General features: G+C 37.5%; 2 protein-coding genes across 2 annotated transcripts in view; both read left to right on the top strand.

Moving 5' to 3' along the window:
• cers2b (ceramide synthase 2b) overlaps window positions 1-2,381 on the top strand; it is a 32,536-nt gene extending 30,155 nt beyond the window's left edge. Inside the window, exon 10 of the mRNA XM_016242287.1 lies at window positions 523-2,381. Within this exon, the coding sequence (XP_016097773.1) occupies window positions 523-669 (147 nt within the window). The 3' untranslated portion in view covers window positions 670-2,381. The remainder of the gene's footprint in view (window positions 1-522) is intronic.
• Window positions 1,610-16,920, top strand: part of LOC107558626 (aryl hydrocarbon receptor nuclear translocator-like) — a gene marked incomplete at its 3' end in the record, with an annotated part of 19,965 nt that continues 4,654 nt past the window's right edge. Inside the window, exons 1-11 of the mRNA XM_016242286.1 lie at window positions 1,610-1,663; window positions 6,721-6,934; window positions 7,011-7,113; window positions 8,397-8,462; window positions 8,541-8,626; window positions 8,760-8,836; window positions 11,058-11,192; window positions 12,082-12,172; window positions 12,504-12,543; window positions 14,179-14,263; window positions 15,309-15,348. Of these exons, the coding sequence (XP_016097772.1) occupies window positions 1,610-1,663; window positions 6,721-6,934; window positions 7,011-7,113; window positions 8,397-8,462; window positions 8,541-8,626; window positions 8,760-8,836; window positions 11,058-11,192; window positions 12,082-12,172; window positions 12,504-12,543; window positions 14,179-14,263; window positions 15,309-15,348 (991 nt within the window). The remainder of the gene's footprint in view (window positions 1,664-6,720; window positions 6,935-7,010; window positions 7,114-8,396; window positions 8,463-8,540; window positions 8,627-8,759; window positions 8,837-11,057; window positions 11,193-12,081; window positions 12,173-12,503; window positions 12,544-14,178; window positions 14,264-15,308; window positions 15,349-16,920) is intronic.

Raw genomic sequence — 16,920 nt, 5'->3', positions numbered from 1 at the left:
GTCTATAATTCATAATAACGCTTCCTCCGGTGAAAAAGTGGTCTGGTGAGAGACTTTTTCACTGGAGGAAGCGTTATGGGTTATGGACTTGTATTTTAGTATCGGAAGCAACAGTTTGAAGAGTGTTGTGTGGTTATTGTGATGTTTTTATCAGCTGTTTGGACTCTCATTCTGACGGCACCCATTCACTAACAGAGGAGCAAGTGATGCAATGCTACATTTCTCCAAATCTGATGAAGAAACAAAAAGGACATTTTGAGCATCTTTTCATTTTCGAGTCATCTATTCCTTTAAGGGCATGTAGCTCACGAGTCACGATACTTGAATGAATTTTTTTGGAAGCTTGAGCTTTGTGAAAATCATTTTTTTGAATATCACACCTGTATTTGTTCTCTGGAAGATAAACAGTCACACAGGTTTGGGACGGCATGAGGGTGAGTAAAGATGACAGATTTTTGGGTGAACTATGCCATTGTCTTTGTGAATGCTTTCTCTCCTGACGCTGTCATTCTTTCCCAACAGTCGTCGGTAGAAGACGAGAGGTCCGATCGAGAGGAGACGGACGAGTCCGAGGAGGAAGAACAGATGAGAAACGGAGAGATAAAGAAAAGCGGACCAGCTCAGAACGGCCACGCTACATATAACAACAACCACTCTAAAACAGAGTGACGTCCCGAGAGAAACCCAAAGAGATTCTTCCTCTCCTGAAGCAGAGCAGAGACGAACACGCACACATACAGTTACAGTCATCACACGAACACCTCTCTCTGGAGGGACGAACAGAGAGCAGTGCTGCCTCGATTGACATAAGCTTACAGGAGCAGATCACCTAGAAATCTACATCCTTTACTGATGCCTCTCCAAACCTCGGTGACTTTCTTGCAAAGACTTTCAACCTGCTCTTCCCCATACAATGAAAATCAATGGTGACCACGACGGTCAAGCCAGATTTGCCGTCTGTTCCTCACACAGATCAGTGCTCGTCTCATATTGCTGCATTTTTTTATGCTGCGTCTTTGTGCTTTCTAGAGCTTGAAATCCTTTCGTTTCATTGTATGGTAGACAGCTATGGAAGCCAATGGAATACATGAATAAAAGGTCATTGTGACATTGTATCTCACAATTCAGACCTTGTTTCTCGCAATTCTGAGAAAAACAGAATTCCGAGATTTAAAACTCAGAATTCCACGCAATTCCAGAGTTTATGTCCCATAATTCTGAGTTTACATCTCGCAATAATTATGAGACGTAAACTCAGAATTGCAAGAAAAATGTCCGAATTATGAGATAAAAAGTCGCAGTTACATTTTTACATTCCCTGGCGGAATCAGGCTTCCATAGAGAGCAGCTCTGACATTATGCGTAAATGATGACTGATTATTTTAGGTGACCTGTGCCTTTTAAAAGTGCCTTCCTTTGCCATTGTTTGCTCTTTTTCATGCCTTGTTTTTAGTTTTTAATTTAAGAAACTGCAGAAACTTTTTCCAGAGTATAACCATTCATCAATAATACCGAACACATGTGAGTACCAAGTACATCAGTTTGGTCTTAAAGTGCGGTCACAATTCACTGGCAAAAAAGGTAATAGTCTATTGTCAGTAGTGTAGCGATGTATGAAGAACATCTCGCACAGAAGTCACTTCCAAACCGATTACGCGAGATGGTCGAGTGCATTCAATGCATTTTCACTCATGGAATAAATTAATCACGGCGGCTGGCAGTAAATAATGCATTTCTGCAATGGCATTGGTTACTAGAAAGGTTTTGTTCTGTATGATGCTGCATCTCTGACTCTGAAGTGTCAGGACGATCAGGCAGAGCACCAAAGAAGTCACTGAGTGCATCTTATAATATGGCCGAATGTTACTAACTTTCTAACGCAAAGGAGAAAACATGCACTTCACTGCCAGTTCTCCTTCCATTCAGTTTATGAATATGATATTTAACCCATATTTTACTCTAAAGCTCCTAATTATGAACGACTCGTATCGGCCAGTTGTAGCTCGGTCATGTTCACACCGATTCTAAATATATGAACACCGTGCTTTCTTCCGTCTCGAGCAGCTGAGATGAATTCGGCTCTCCTCATTTCTCTGAGGTGCAGGCTTTTCTCTCTCAAAGCGGCCAGTGCTGTCTACATTCATGATTCAATCCCACAGCTGCTTCATCTGAATCCGCTCGTTCACATCGCGTTTCTGTGTCCTGCTCCGATTTCATCATTCCTCCCATGGTCCTCCGTCAGCCTCCCATCATTCTCTTCTCTACATTGTTTCAGATGCAGTCGACTCGATTACAGTGTTATCTTTATTTTGTATTTTCCTGTGTTTTGTAATATGATATTATGGAGGATGTTAACAATAAAATACTGAATGTGAGTCACACACTGAGTCACACTCTGTTATTATTTTATGTCGTTAGTCTCTTCAAGTAGTGTCAACCACAGCCCTTATTTTATTATAATATATGAATCTAAAATATGATAAAAACCCACAGGGAACTCCTAAAGGACTCCAGGGCTGTCAGATGACTGTTTTCTTCTTGGGTCACATAATTACATTATATTACATTAAATACAAGTTAACCGAAACATGTTCATTTACATATTAAACATTAGAAATGTAGAGGTTTATAGAATGAGGAAGTAAATACGTGCCTTTAACTGTATTGAATGTGCACTTGTGGTATGTAGATAATATAATATTATTTAAATAAAAGGCCACTTAAGTACTTAAAGAGAGACACTGACTGTTTCTTACACTTAAGTACACTTTTTAAAAATGCACTTTGTAATAATGTCAATTATAAAGTACATTTTAAATCGTTTTGATGTGTTTACTAACACACTAAAGAACTTGCTTAAGTTAATCAGTTTTAAATGTACTAAATTGCGACTTCATTACATAAATGACATGCAAGTTTCAATAGAAATGTAGGTTGGTATATTAACATTATATCAGTTAATGAAATTACGGTATTTAACTGTAAATTTAAGTTAAAACTGTAAAACCTAAAAAGTTGCTACCGTATTTTCTACAGTAAAATTCCGGCACAGCTGCCGTTTTTTTACCGTAAATTTTAAGATTTTTTTTTTACAGTGTACACTTAAAGCTGTGTTTGATTCTGCATTCATTCAAGTAAGTTTGATATTACTTGGGTAAATATATGTTTAACTAGCAAATACCTAAATGTGTTTATACAGTAGCAAGCCAGCCAGTAAATCAGATATGCTTAAGCTAGTAAGCGATTTCATTGACAATTTATGAGGCTATAGGTATCATGTGCTGACTATAGCTCAAGCTGTGATGCTCTTTCTTCTTCATTCTGCTAGCCATGGCGCTTTTCTGAATGATCGGTTTACAAAAAGACAGAGAGGTCCTCACACAAAGTTTACTTTGACATTGAATGGTATCTGTTAGAGATCAGCTCCTAGCCAATCCTGCTCGCACCCGTTAGTCTGGGGACACTGCTGTACAAATGCAGTGCTGAGAGAGAGTTTTTGGCCACGAATGCTGTTAACCTTCAGTTCCTGCAGTCTGTCACGTACACACAGTACACACAGAAAGCCAGAGATACATCATATGAAAGAATATCGATTAAATCTATTCTACCAACACAATTTATGCTTTAAAACAATTCTCTTATATCTCCCACTATGTTTTTTTTTTTAAAGAATATTGGTTGTTGTTTAAAACGTAAAAAGATTTTTTCTTTTTGGCTTCTCTTTTGGCTTTTTCAGGTAAATTGGGACACTGCGTCTGGTAAAGTGGGACACATTTTAATCTAGTCTGTGCTTACAAAATACAGTTTCATATAGAATGCATTTTGTTTTGTTATGGAAATTTGTATTATTTGGCATCTTAAGAGAAAAGCACAGTTATGGTTACGTGATAAATATTTTTTTTACTTGCAAAAGTTCATATTCACAAATATAAGTTCTCCTGCAAAAAAACATGCTTTTTTCTTTTAGGAAAGAAATGGAGCATTATATTGATTCTTTCTTTCTTTTCAGAAAAAGCTGTGAAAGTTTGTAAACACTTTAATATCTTCATTAGATACATTAGTATCTGTATACATCCCCTCTAGTGCATAATCTTGTAGAGCAGTGCGTAGTGAGCAGGGAGCAGTGAGCCCGCTGCTTTACCCCACATACGCACGACCGGAAGCAACGAAAGCGCTCGACTGTGGCATAATAAAAGCTCCGCTGCTTTCCAGCCGTGTGTTGCGCTCGTTCAGCGCCTCGGTTCGCTTCGACGGCTTTCAGCCTCACCCTGCTTCATTTTGCTAGGTTAATAAATCATTAGCTCATCCATGAACATGATTTCTGCCCGAGTCCCGTCGGATTGCGTCGGCTGTGGGGATGAAGACCACAACTCCCATGATTCCACACTCAGCCACGGCCTCATCTAACTACGCGTTTGTTTCTTTGTTTGTTTTGAATACGTGCCCTTTAGTGGCGAAAAATACATATTGTGCCTTTAACTGCTATTTTCTTCTAATTTTCTTACTTAAAGGGATAGTTCACACAAAAATGAAAATTCTGTCCTCATTTACTCGCCCTCAAGTACCCAACTCTGTGCATGTTCTGCAAGACCCCCCCCTTTCCATGAAACATTTTATTGGATTGTCCCGGTTTTAAAAAGTAGAAACGTTTTTTTATGTAGTACGCTCACTCAGTGACTTGTTTAGTAAGAATTTACCAGAAAAGATTTTAAAAAATTTTTATCGTATGTTATTTAAAAAAATCTTGTATAATTTTAACTGCTGTATTTTTGTGTTTGCTTGGTGTTTATGTAACTCTAGTATTATACTCAACTCAGTTTTTGCCATGAAGATGGCAATTAAAATAAATAACTTATACTACTGCTCACTCTCATGTTGTTCCAAACCTGTATGAATTTCTTTCTTCTGTTGAACACACAAGAAGATATTTTGAAGAATGTGTGAATCCAAACAGTTTCTGGTCCCCATTGACTTCAGTAGTATAGAAAAAATACTGTGAACGTCAGTGAGGACCAGGAACTGTTTAGTTAAACACATTCTTCAAAATATCTTCTTGTGTGTTCAACAGAAGAAAGAAATTCATACAGGTTTGGAACAACTTGAGAGTGAGTAAATGCTGACGGGATTTTTACATTTTTTTTGTAAACTATCCCTTTAAGTAAGAAAATAAGAAGAAAAGTTAAGAATATTTTGTATTTTCACTTTAATTTGAAAGTTTTCGTAATTTTATTTTATTTTATTTTTTTATTAGTTTTTATTGGTGGTATTTTTTAAGTGTGTGTATAAAGTATTTGTTAATTTTGATTTGTTTTAGTTTATTATGTTTAAAGGGGTCATATGATGCTTTTTTAAAGAACATTATTTTGTGTATTTGGTGTAACAGAATATGTTGACATGCTTTAATGTTCAATAAACACATTATTTTTCAAATACTGTACATTATTGTAGGTCCTCTATGCCCCGCCTCTCTCAAACGCTTCGTTTTCTACAAAGTCCCTCCTTCCGACAAGCGCAGTCTGCTCTGATTGGCCAGCTGACCCAGTGCATTGGGATTGGCCGAACACCGCAAGCACTCGTCGGAAATGTAACACCCCTTACCATAATCGCCAGCTTCATCTTTCAAAATAAATGTAAAGACAGAGCCTGAAAGGGGAACAGAGTCGCGTGACAGACAGAGTGCTGAAGCTGGTATGAGTTTGCAATACACAAGCCACGGTTAAGACAGCTTTCTCCCCTGTGATGTGTCTCGCTCTCTCGCGCTCTCTCTCTCTCTCTCTCTTTCTCTCTCTCTCACACACACACACATACACAAACAGTAGCTGATTCAGAAGCGCCAGATTGTCATAGCAAAGTCAGAGTGACTCCTCTCCTAAGTTCACGAAACGGTCGTCCATAAAATGCATTGCTGTTCTGTTGTAAGTGATCTTAAAGATTCCTAAATGCATCTACTTCCGGAAGGCCAAATAAAGTGCTTTTTCTTTCGCCTAGAAACACACAGCGTCTCCCTGACATGCTGCTTCAACACTAACTGCGGTTACTGAAACCACACCTTCTTTCTTTGCGTGAACATTTGGGCGCATTATGCAAATATTTCCACATAGTGAGGTAGATATGTGGGGGCGTGTTAGAACGAGCCGTTTTAGGGGGGCGTGGCAGAGTCTTAACTTTGATAAAGAATATCTCTTTGGTTTTGAGACTTTAGTCTTTGCAACTTCAGGGATCTTATCTATGCACAAGCAGCTTGTAGCACTCCAAAGAGAAAGGAAAACTTGAAATCGCATCATATGACCCCTATAAGTTATTTTAGTACTTGACTTAAACTAAATGAAAACGGGAGATGTTGTCTTGGCAACTAGCTAAAATAAAATAAATGTACTTTTTTCAGTAACACTTATTTTATTTAAAGCAATTTTATAATGGTTTTAGTTAACGATCATAACCCTGGTGAATGAAAATTGTGTGCACTATTATGATTATTACCTTTGGCGCCTTTGAGGTGTTTTTCACTGAACCGATAAGCAAGTCTTTGCCAAGAAATTGCCAAACAATCATATACCACCTAAATGTTTTCATCCTAAGCAAAAAAAAATAAGTAAATATTTAAGAACTTCTTAGAAAATTTAATATCTGGAAATTAAATTTATTTTATTTATTTATTTTTTTAATACCAGGACTGAATCATTTTCATGATGTTCTGTTCACTGTGTCCTCTCTCTGTAGGAGCTGAAGCACCTGGTTCTGGAGGCGGCTGATGGTTTTCTGTTCGTGGTGTCGTGTGAAACCGGCCGTGTGGTTTATGTGTCGGACTCTGTCACACCGGTTCTGAACCAGGCTCAGTCGGATTGGCTCGGATCATCGCTGTACGACCAGCTCCATCCAGACGACACAGAGAAACTCCGAGAGCAGCTCTCCACCAGCGAGAACAACAACGCCGGTGAGAAACAACTCTGCTGGCCTTTGTGATGTCAGTCTTTTTCTGTTTAACTCGTCTTCCTCCTTTCTGACTGTAGGCCGGATGTTGGACATGAAAACAGGCACGGTGAAGAAAGAGGGTGGGCAAGCCTCAGTGAGGATGAGTATGGGAGCACGCCGCTCCTTCATCTGCAGGATGAGGTGAGGAACAGGAAGAACAAAGTAAGTAACAGGCCTTTTAGTGTAATTGTGCAGAAGTCGTCCTTCAGCTGGAGCTTCACGTGTCTTTCTGCTGTCAGATCTTTACTGACTAATCAGAATAACTGCAGTAATATCTCCAGATGAACTCTTACTGGACTGAAGCAGCTCAGCTTTACTTGATTCTCCATCAATCATGTTTTAGAGTCTCAAATCTGATCCTCAGGATCTTTTGAGGAGCGTTTGTTTCCAGAAGCTTTACTTTCACTGTTCCTCAGCGGAGGAATGATCTTCACAAGCCTCCAGAACATCTCACATCTTCTGAGGAGCCTTTATTTCTTCAGCACTGGATTGCAGTGCATTACATGTGTGGATCATTTCAATCTCATCTTACTAAGACATATTCTATAATTTATATAACATTTTATGTAAGCATCTGCTATTGTTATAAAGATCTCATTGATTTACAATACAGGCATCAGAATGTTATCTTACTTTTTGTCTGTGTAAATATCAGCATCTGCGGCATATTTTTTCTCCGTTTTTTTTCAATAAACTGTTAAATAAGGAATACGCTGTTTGCATACACAGAAAGAACAAAAATGTTTTTAAAAAGCCTTAAATTATATTCACAATGTGAACTATTTTTACTGTTGTGAAATATCTCTGATGCATGGATTGTAAAAAGGACAGAATAACTGCAGTAATATCTCCAGATGAACTCTTACTGGACTGAAGCAGCTCAGCTTTACTTGATTCTCCATCAATCATGTTTTAGAGTCTCAAATCTGATCCTCAGGATCTTTTGAGGAGCGTTTGTTTCCAGAAGCTTTACTTTCACTGTTCCTCAGCGGAGGAATGATCTTCACAAGCCTCCAGAACATCTCACATCTTCTGAGGAGCCTTTATTTCTTCAGCACTGGATTGCAGTGCATTACATGTGTGGATCATTTCAATCTCATCTTACTAAGACATATTCTATAATTTATATAACATTTTATGTAAGCATCTGCTATTGTTATAAAGATCTCATTGATTTACAATACAGGCATCAGAATGTTATCTTACTTTTTGTCTGTGTAAATATCAGCATCTGCGGCATATTTTTTCTCCGTTTTTTTTCAATAAACTGTTAAATAAGGAATACGCTGTTTGCATACACAGAAAGAACAAAAATGTTTTAAAAAAGCCTTAAATTATATTCACAATGTGAACTATTTTTACTGTTGTGAAATATCTCTGATGCATGGATTGTAATGTGTGTGTGTGTGTGTGTGTGTGTCCAGATGTGGAGTGTGTCCCGTAGAGCCGGTGTCCATGAACAGACTCAACTTCCTGAGAAGCAGAAACAGGTACGGCAGCTCTCTGTCTGTGTATATAGATCTCAGTCTGCACACAGATGTAGATGAAGGCCATCTCTTCTTCTGCAGGAATGGACTGGGTCCTGCTAAGGAGGGTGAGCCGCAGTATGCGGTCGTGCACTGCACAGGCTTCATCAAGTCCTGGCCTCCTGCAGGTAACACTATCAGATGTGACAACGCAGAGGAAGTGTCTATTGTTCACAGAGAGCTGAGCTGAATCCCACAGTCCAGTCAGAACACAACTGAGACTTGTATTGTGCCTTCGTCCCCTCTGTCTTGCTCTCTCAGGAGTGACTCTTGCTGAAGAGGAGGCCGATAATAATCAGGGGAATCGTTTCTGTCTAGTTGCCATTGGAAGGCTACAGGTAGTTTTCCCCTTCCGTTTTATTTCAGTTTCCAGTGAATTAGTTTTGAGTCACATCCAAAGGAATAGTTTGCACAATTCTGTCGTCATTTACTCGTATCTTATCTTGCCTATGAAGGGCAAGTTTAGCCCCTTGTTCATGCTGCTCTTTATCTTTATTCACTTTCATCATCTGTAAAAGAGCAACATTGACTCATTTATGACAAACACCTCAAAAATGAAAATTGTGCAGGGCTCGCAAAATGTCAAAATCCCTGGTAGCCCTTCGGACAGGCACTCTTCAGATTTTGGTAGCCTGAAATAAATATAACTGTTATAATATAAATATAAAATGCAAATAAAGATATTTTGAATGAAACCTGAGAGATTTGTCTCTACATTGAAAGTCCATTCCACCAAAGATTTGACAATTCAAAAAATTCATAAAGAAGTGGTAAAAGTAATAAAGTTTTAATTTAGCTTTTTAATCACATATAAACATTGATAGAGCTCATCAAATGTGGTAAATGAAAGCTCAAATGTGCTTGTTTGACGCTCAAGAAGCAATGAGGTTCTCGTGTGTATAAATATAAAGCGATCGTGTCTCTTCAGACAGTCTGGATTAAATCTCTCAATCCATATGAATCATTTTACAGTGTTTTTATGAACAATTTGAATCGTAAAAGTTTTGGTTGCATTGACTTTCGTTGGTGGAACAGAAATCTCTCAGGTTTAATTAAAAATAAATAATCATTTGAATTTCAAAGATGAACAAAAGTCATACAGGTTTGGAACATCATGTTTAGAGTGAGTAATTGATGACAGAATTGTAATTTTGGGGTGAACTGTCTCTTTAAGATCCTCTCTGACCTCTGTTTTGTCGTGCAGGTCACATGTTGCCCAAGCGACACTAGCATAAATAACATCGTCCAGATGTGGAGTGTGTCCCGTAGAGCCGGTGTCCATGAACAGACTCAACTTCCTGAGAAGCAGAAACAGGTACGGCAGCTCTCTGTCTGTGTATATAGATCTCAGTCTGCACACAGATGTAGATGAAGGCCATCTCTTCTTCTGCAGGAATGGACTGGGTCCTGCTAAGGAGGGTGAGCCGCAGTATGCGGTCGTGCACTGCACAGGCTTCATCAAGTCCTGGCCTCCTGCAGGTAACACTATCAGATGTGACAACGCAGAGGAAGTGTCTATTGTTCACAGAGAGCTGAGCTGAATCCCACAGTCCAGTCAGAACACAACTGAGACTTGTATTGTGCCTTCGTCCCCTCTGTCTTGCTCTCTCAGGAGTGACTCTTGCTGAAGAGGAGGCCGATAATAATCAGGGGAATCGTTTCTGTCTAGTTGCCATTGGAAGGCTACAGGTAGTTTTCCCCTTCCGTTTTATTTCAGTTTCCAGTGAATTAGTTTTGAGTCACATCCAAAGGAATAGTTTGCACAATTCTGTCGTCATTTACTCGTATCTTATCTTGCCTATGAAGGGCAAGTTTAGCCCCTTGTTCATGCTGCTCTTTATCTTTATTCACTTTCATCATCTGTAAAAGAGCAACATTGACTCATTTATGACAAACACCTCAAAAATGAAAATTGTGCAGGGCTCGCAAAATGTCAAAATCCCTGGTAGCCCTTCGGACAGGCACTCTTCAGATTTTGGTAGCCTGAAATAAATATAACTGTTATAATATAAATATAAAATGCAAATAAAGATATTTTGAATGAAACCTGAGAGATTTGTCTCTACATTGAAAGTCCATTCCACCAAAGATTTGACAATTCAAAAAATTCATAAAGAAGTGGTAAAAGTAATAAAGTTTTAATTTAGCTTTTTAATCACATATAAACATTGATAGAGCTCATCAAATGTGGTAAATGAAAGCTCAAATGTGCTTGTTTGATGCTCAAGAAGCAATGAGGTTTGTTCTCGTGTGTATAAATATAAAGCGATCGTGTCTCTTCAGACAGTCTGGATTAAATCTCTCAATCCATATGAATCATTTTACAGTGTTTTTATGAACTTTTTGAATCGTAAAAGTTTTGGTTGCATTGACTTTCGTTGGTGGAACAGAAATCTCTCAGGTTTAATTAAAAATAAATAATCATTTGAATTTCAAAGATGAACAAAAGTCATACAGGTTTGGAACATCATGTTTAGAGTGAGTAATTGATGACAGAATTGTAATTTTGGGGTGAACTGTCTCTTTAAGATCCTCTCTGACCTCTGTTTTGTCGTGCAGGTCACATGTTGCCCAAGCGACACTAGCATAAATAACATCAGCGTTCCAGTGGAATTTATTTCCCGCCACAACTGTCAGGGCCTCTACACCTTTGTGGATCACCGCTGTCAGGCGACGGTGGGCTTCCAGCCTCAGGTGGGCCTCAGAAACCTGAGTCAGGGTCATTTCTGCAGAGCAGGAGGTTAAGATGATGCCTCTGCATTTGTTGAGTATCACTGATGAGCTCCACTGTCTTGCATAGTGATGCACCAAGATCTTTTAGTCAGCGTTATTTTCAGTTGTCTTTATTTGTAGCACACATACCATGCAGTAATCTCGATAAGCTTTGTTACTTTTGATATAAAACAAAATCTGATCATTCAAAGTATGTCAGTTTTATCACAAAATACAAACAATACATGTGGATTTGACACAGTTTAATGTGAGATCGCTGTAGCCTCAGTTCAAGCAACATGTGAACTGATCATCTCTTCCTCTTTACTACTAGTTATAGCACCAAATAACCATGAATGAACATCAGAAGGTGTTGAAAGAAACAGAATAACTTACTGAAATGAATCATATCTTGTGTATTCGATCAATCAGTGTTTAAACTGCAGAAATACATATTTATTGCCAGTAAAACAGCTTGTGAACAATTACGTTTACCTCAGGAAGGACATTCATGTCCATAAACTCATTAGTTAGCTAGAAAACAAAAACCTGAGGAGCAGTTTGATAAATATATACAATACGTTACATATTCATTTTATTTTTACTTAACCTGTTTCTTCGTTAGTTAATGTATGTTTAAATAGATCTGTCACGAAAACAAGTTTTTATCACAGCCACTGTTTAAATGATTATATTTCATGATTTGGAGTAACTGCGTCATTAAAAATGCTATTTAAATGTATTATACAAAAGTCAGTTTTATTTGAATACTGGTTATTAAATAAATGTGGTTATTATTATTGTTATTATAATAATTGGGTGCTTCTAGTCTTGCAGTGTTTTCCATCTTTTGTGTTGTTATGTGACACAGGAGCTACTGGGGAAGAACGTCCTGGAGTTTGCACATCCAGAAGACCAGGGCTTACTGCGAGACAGCCTTCAGCAGGTGTGTGTGAGAGAGCGTGTGTGAGAGTGTGTGTGTGTGAGAGAGCGTGTGTGTGAGCGTGCGTGTGTGTGTGTGAGAGAGCGTGTGTGTGTGTGAGCGTGCGTGCGTGTGTGTGTGTGTGAGAGCGTGCGTTGTGGAGGTAATCAAATGTAATTCAGTTTGTTTGAAGGCGTGTGTGTATGTCACGAAAATGTCTGGGTCTTATTTCACCCCAAAATATATAAATAAAGAAATTGATATTTGTTTTATGTATTATGACATAGTAAAATGAGACATTTCATGACAATTTAGCATATCTTCCTCCTCCCCAATTCTAATAATACAGAAAATATATTTATTTCAGTTATGAACACCACTTCTGCTCACTTGCACCAACGCCAATGTCAAGTTAGTACTGAAATGCATCACAAGATCAGATACTGATGTCACTCGCTTCGATATATCTTGTTATCTAATGTAAGTTAATGCTGCTTACATTGTGACTTAATTGTTTTGGGGCCACTGTTTAATATGTTTAGCATCATGTTATTCAGTGTTGTCTAATCCAGTATGACTTTATGCAGTGTGTCATATGCTTTTATGATCAAAGGTTAATTCCTGTGGAGGTAATCAAATGTAATTCAGTTTGTTTGAAGGCGTGTGTGGATGTCACGAAAATGTCTGGGTCTTATTTCACCCCAAAATAGTAATAAAAAGAGGAAATTATATAGAAATTACAAAGAATATATAAATAAAGAAATTGATATTTGTTTTATGTATTATGACATAGTAAAATGAGACATTTCATGACAATTTAGCATATCTTCCTCCTCCCCAATTCTAATAATACAGAAAATATATTTATTTCAGTTATGAACACCACTTCTGCTCACCGAGGCTGAACTTATTTGATCAAAAATACAGTAAAAACTGTAATATTATGAAATATTATTACCATTTAATATAGCTGTTTTCTGTGTGAATCTGTGTTAAACTGTAATGTATGTCTGTGATGCGCAGCTGTATTTTCAGCATCATTCCTCCAGTCTTCAGTGTCACATGATCTTCAGAAATCAGTATAATATGCTGATCTGCTGCTCGAGAAACATTTCAGATTATTATCAATGTTAAAAACAGTCGTGCTGCACAATATTTGTGTGGAAACTGTGATGCATTTTATTTTTCAGGATTCACAGATGAACAGAAAGTTCAGAAGAACAGCATTTATTTGAAATAGAAATATTTTATAACATTTTACATGTTGATCAATTTAATGTGTCCGTGATGAATAAATTAATTAATTTCTTTCAAAAACAAAAAAAATTACTGATTCCAAACTTTGGTAGTATTTTATCGTTTTTTATTTATTTTTTTATTTTTATTAAAAAGTAATTGCATTACTGTAATGTGAATCATCACTGAGAATGATAAACAAACATCTGGACACATTATGATGATGAGACTTTAAGAAAATGTGCTGAATTGGCCTGAAAAGGCAAAATTGTCCCAATGTGAAAAAATCCGAAAGCTCCCAAATATAGGAGTTTTTTTTTTTTATGTGAAACAATGTCATGTTTGTTAGATTTTTGGGGTCAGTTAGGAGCCAGACGTGTTTGAGCCGTGTGAGTCTGAGAGTGAGCGCGAGCTCTCAGTTTAATCTGACCGCTTTCTCTCCACCAATCCCTCTGGTTTACATGACAGTAGAGGTGCAAATCAGGACTCCCTGTCCCCCCTCTCTTCCCCGGGGGTTTCACTGCCCCCTTCACTGGGGCAGAGCAGTCCTAACTGCCCCTCCACCCCCAGCCCAGGGCAGGTCACAGCCAGGTGAGAGCAGACCAATGGTGCACTGGGTCTTTCTTTCTCCTCTCGGGTGAGCCTCTTTCCGTCCCGTCTGCTGCTGTCGGTCGGTGGTGGGTTAACAGCATGCTTTCTTCCCGTAGATAGCTGTGCTGTCCAAGGCAAGCTGAGAACAGGTGGCGGTGTGTCGGTGGTGGGTTTGACGGTCATGACGTTCTCACATCAGTGTGGTTTGCTCTTCTGCAGGCAGTTGCAGCAGCAGCAGGCCGAGTTAGACGGAGGGATGGGACAAGACGCAGCGTATGAAACCAATCAGGTCACTCTTCCTCAGGTGAACACACACCCACTTCCCCTTTAAATTACTACATCACACTCTGTGCTGTTTCAGTGCACAGTGTTGATTAGCAGATTTAAAAAATGTGACCCTGGAGCACAAAATAAGGGTCAATTTTTCGAAATTGAGAATTATGCATTACATGAATAAATAAGCTTTCCATTGATGTATGGTTTGTTAGGATAGGAAAATATTTGGCTGAGATGCAACTATTTGAAAATCTGGAATCTGAGGGTGCAAAAAAATCTAAATATTGAGAAAATCACCTTTAAAGTTGTCCAGCAATGCATATTACTAATCAAAAATTAAGTTTTGATATATTTACGGTAGGAAATTTTTTGGCTATTGCTACAAATATACCCCAGCGACTTAAGACTGCTTTTGTGCTCCAGGGTCACAAATAGATGTAAATGAAATAACTGTGAAAAGTACCAGCACTGAATGAACTCAAAACAATGAGTTAACCCTCCTGAGCTTTTCACACGCTGGTTGTTTGCTAACACTTAAAGAGTAAGAGTGTCATTTTGTCGTTGCTTAATGATATGTTCTAACACTAGTTTCCCTAAAGTGTTAACAGTAGAAGTATGCAGTCTTGGGGATTTTGGCTATTTGGATCTTATTTACCACTCTTAATCTGATGAATAATTGGCTTCCGTGAGTGATTTTAGATCCGGAACGGTAAAAGTGTTACTTGGTCTTATTTACATGTACATTTCACAGTTTCACCCTCATTTCAGAATGTCTCTCTAAAGTAAAAATATACACAATATGAGAATTTATTATGTATTTGAGCCAGATTGCTGCCATCTGGAGTCAAAAAATAAAACATAGCATGGCTTAACAAATAAAATCAGCCTAGGAGAGGTTAACTGATTACAAAACATTCATTTGTGCTGTGAAGTGTTTCTGTTGTCTCACTTTAGCTCGTTTTCCCCGTAAAGTCTGCTTCACATGTTAGTTGGGGCTTCTTCACCAGAAAGGAGATTTGCTAACCTGCTCATGTAGTGAAGTGACTGAGCGTTTGTGTCTGTGTTTGTCTCAGGTTCCAGTGCAGACTGCAGGTGTAGTCGGTGCTGATCACAGTAAGACTCCCAATAAACACACACACACAGATATATGGCCAAGAATATTAGCACTATATTTTTTCCATAGTATTCGATTTTGATATTTATCGCAATATTCATTTAACACCGTTAATGGGGAAGGAATGTTTATTAGACATGTAGAATGAATGTAAACATAACTTGTTTGTTTACAAGTAAACTACACAGAGTAAATTTTTTTTTTTTTATTACATTTAGTTATAATAATAATTAATTTCATACAAATCTATAATAATGTTGTCTACTGAAATAAATCGTATTTACATTTTGTTTTTTAATTTAATCAAATGAAGATGTAATTAATTAACTAATATTAGTTAATATTAATTAACGCAATTAATTGCATTTTTATTTTTTTTAAAGCATGGGTGAAAAATATCTTTATTGTATGATATTCCTTAAAAATTAGGGATGCACCGAAATGAAAATTCTTGGCTGAAGCCGAAACCGAACAAAATGAAACACTGGGCCGAATACCAATTTTTTTTTTCACCATTGCATAAATTCACCATTGCTTTTTACAGTTTTTTCTTCTTGCTTTTCAAAGAAAAAAATCAATTAAAAAATATTTAACACTGAACATTTTTAACATTCTAGCAGACACTATACCAACAAAGCACAATTTAGCTTAAAATTAATAAGTTGGTAAAATAATAATTTGTGGCCATCAGACCCCCTTCTTGAATCAGGCATGCATTTTTTTTGGTACTGTACAATTAAAAGCAGCCTTGCTGAGAAGAGACTTCTTTTAAAAGATTAGAAAATATTACAGATCTTAATTTGAACACTACGTGGGAATGTTATAATAAATGTATTAAAACAGAGCCGTTGTAATGATTATTATCATTATTATTGTCTTACTTTTTATTTTATTTTACAGAACAACAGTAAAATTACAATACTAACATTTATGAATGTTGATGAGTTCTTGCTTTTTCTTTTTTGGCGGAAACGTGGACCTCGATGCTTATTTTTGACCGCTGGATAACAAGCAGATCTGCTGCGAGCTCGTGCAGCGCTGTCAGAATACATGCAATGCGTGCGTGCATTAGAAAACATGACGTTCTGCAGTTTATTTACTAATAGTTTAAGGCCATTTCGTGATTTCAATCATCGTACAGTAACCAGCAACAATCACCCCGTCCTCTTCTCATTGAAGACATGCGCTGCAGTGCTAAACAGTCTCTCGCTGTCGGTGCTTGTAATGATTTTTGCATCTTTCTCCAACAGTTTAAATGCTTCCACACTGCTGACGTGTGTGCTGCATTATAAAGAGTGCGCGCCTCTCACTCTGCGCTGGGTGCTATTCGATCGCGTCACGTCATTGTTCGGGACAGTTTATTTGGTCTTTTCACTTATTATTTATATATATATATATAATTTCGGTTGCCGAACATTCGGTGCATCCCTATTAAAAATAATAATAATAATAATAGTCAATGCATGATATAATGTATTATTACATTTTGTAATTGTTATTAATTTTATCATTATTTAAAAGTATATTTTGCTATGCAATAGCACTATATTTCTGTCATAATTTCTTAAGTT

Source organism: Sinocyclocheilus grahami, unplaced genomic scaffold (genome assembly GCF_001515645.1).
Source record: "Sinocyclocheilus grahami isolate Dianchi unplaced genomic scaffold, SAMN03320097.WGS_v1.1 scaffold654.1, whole genome shotgun sequence".
Classification (NCBI taxonomy): Eukaryota; Metazoa; Chordata; class Actinopteri; order Cypriniformes; family Cyprinidae; genus Sinocyclocheilus; species Sinocyclocheilus grahami.
The sequence above is the reverse complement of the archived record's forward strand: the minus strand, read 5'-3'. Positions and strand labels throughout refer to the sequence as shown.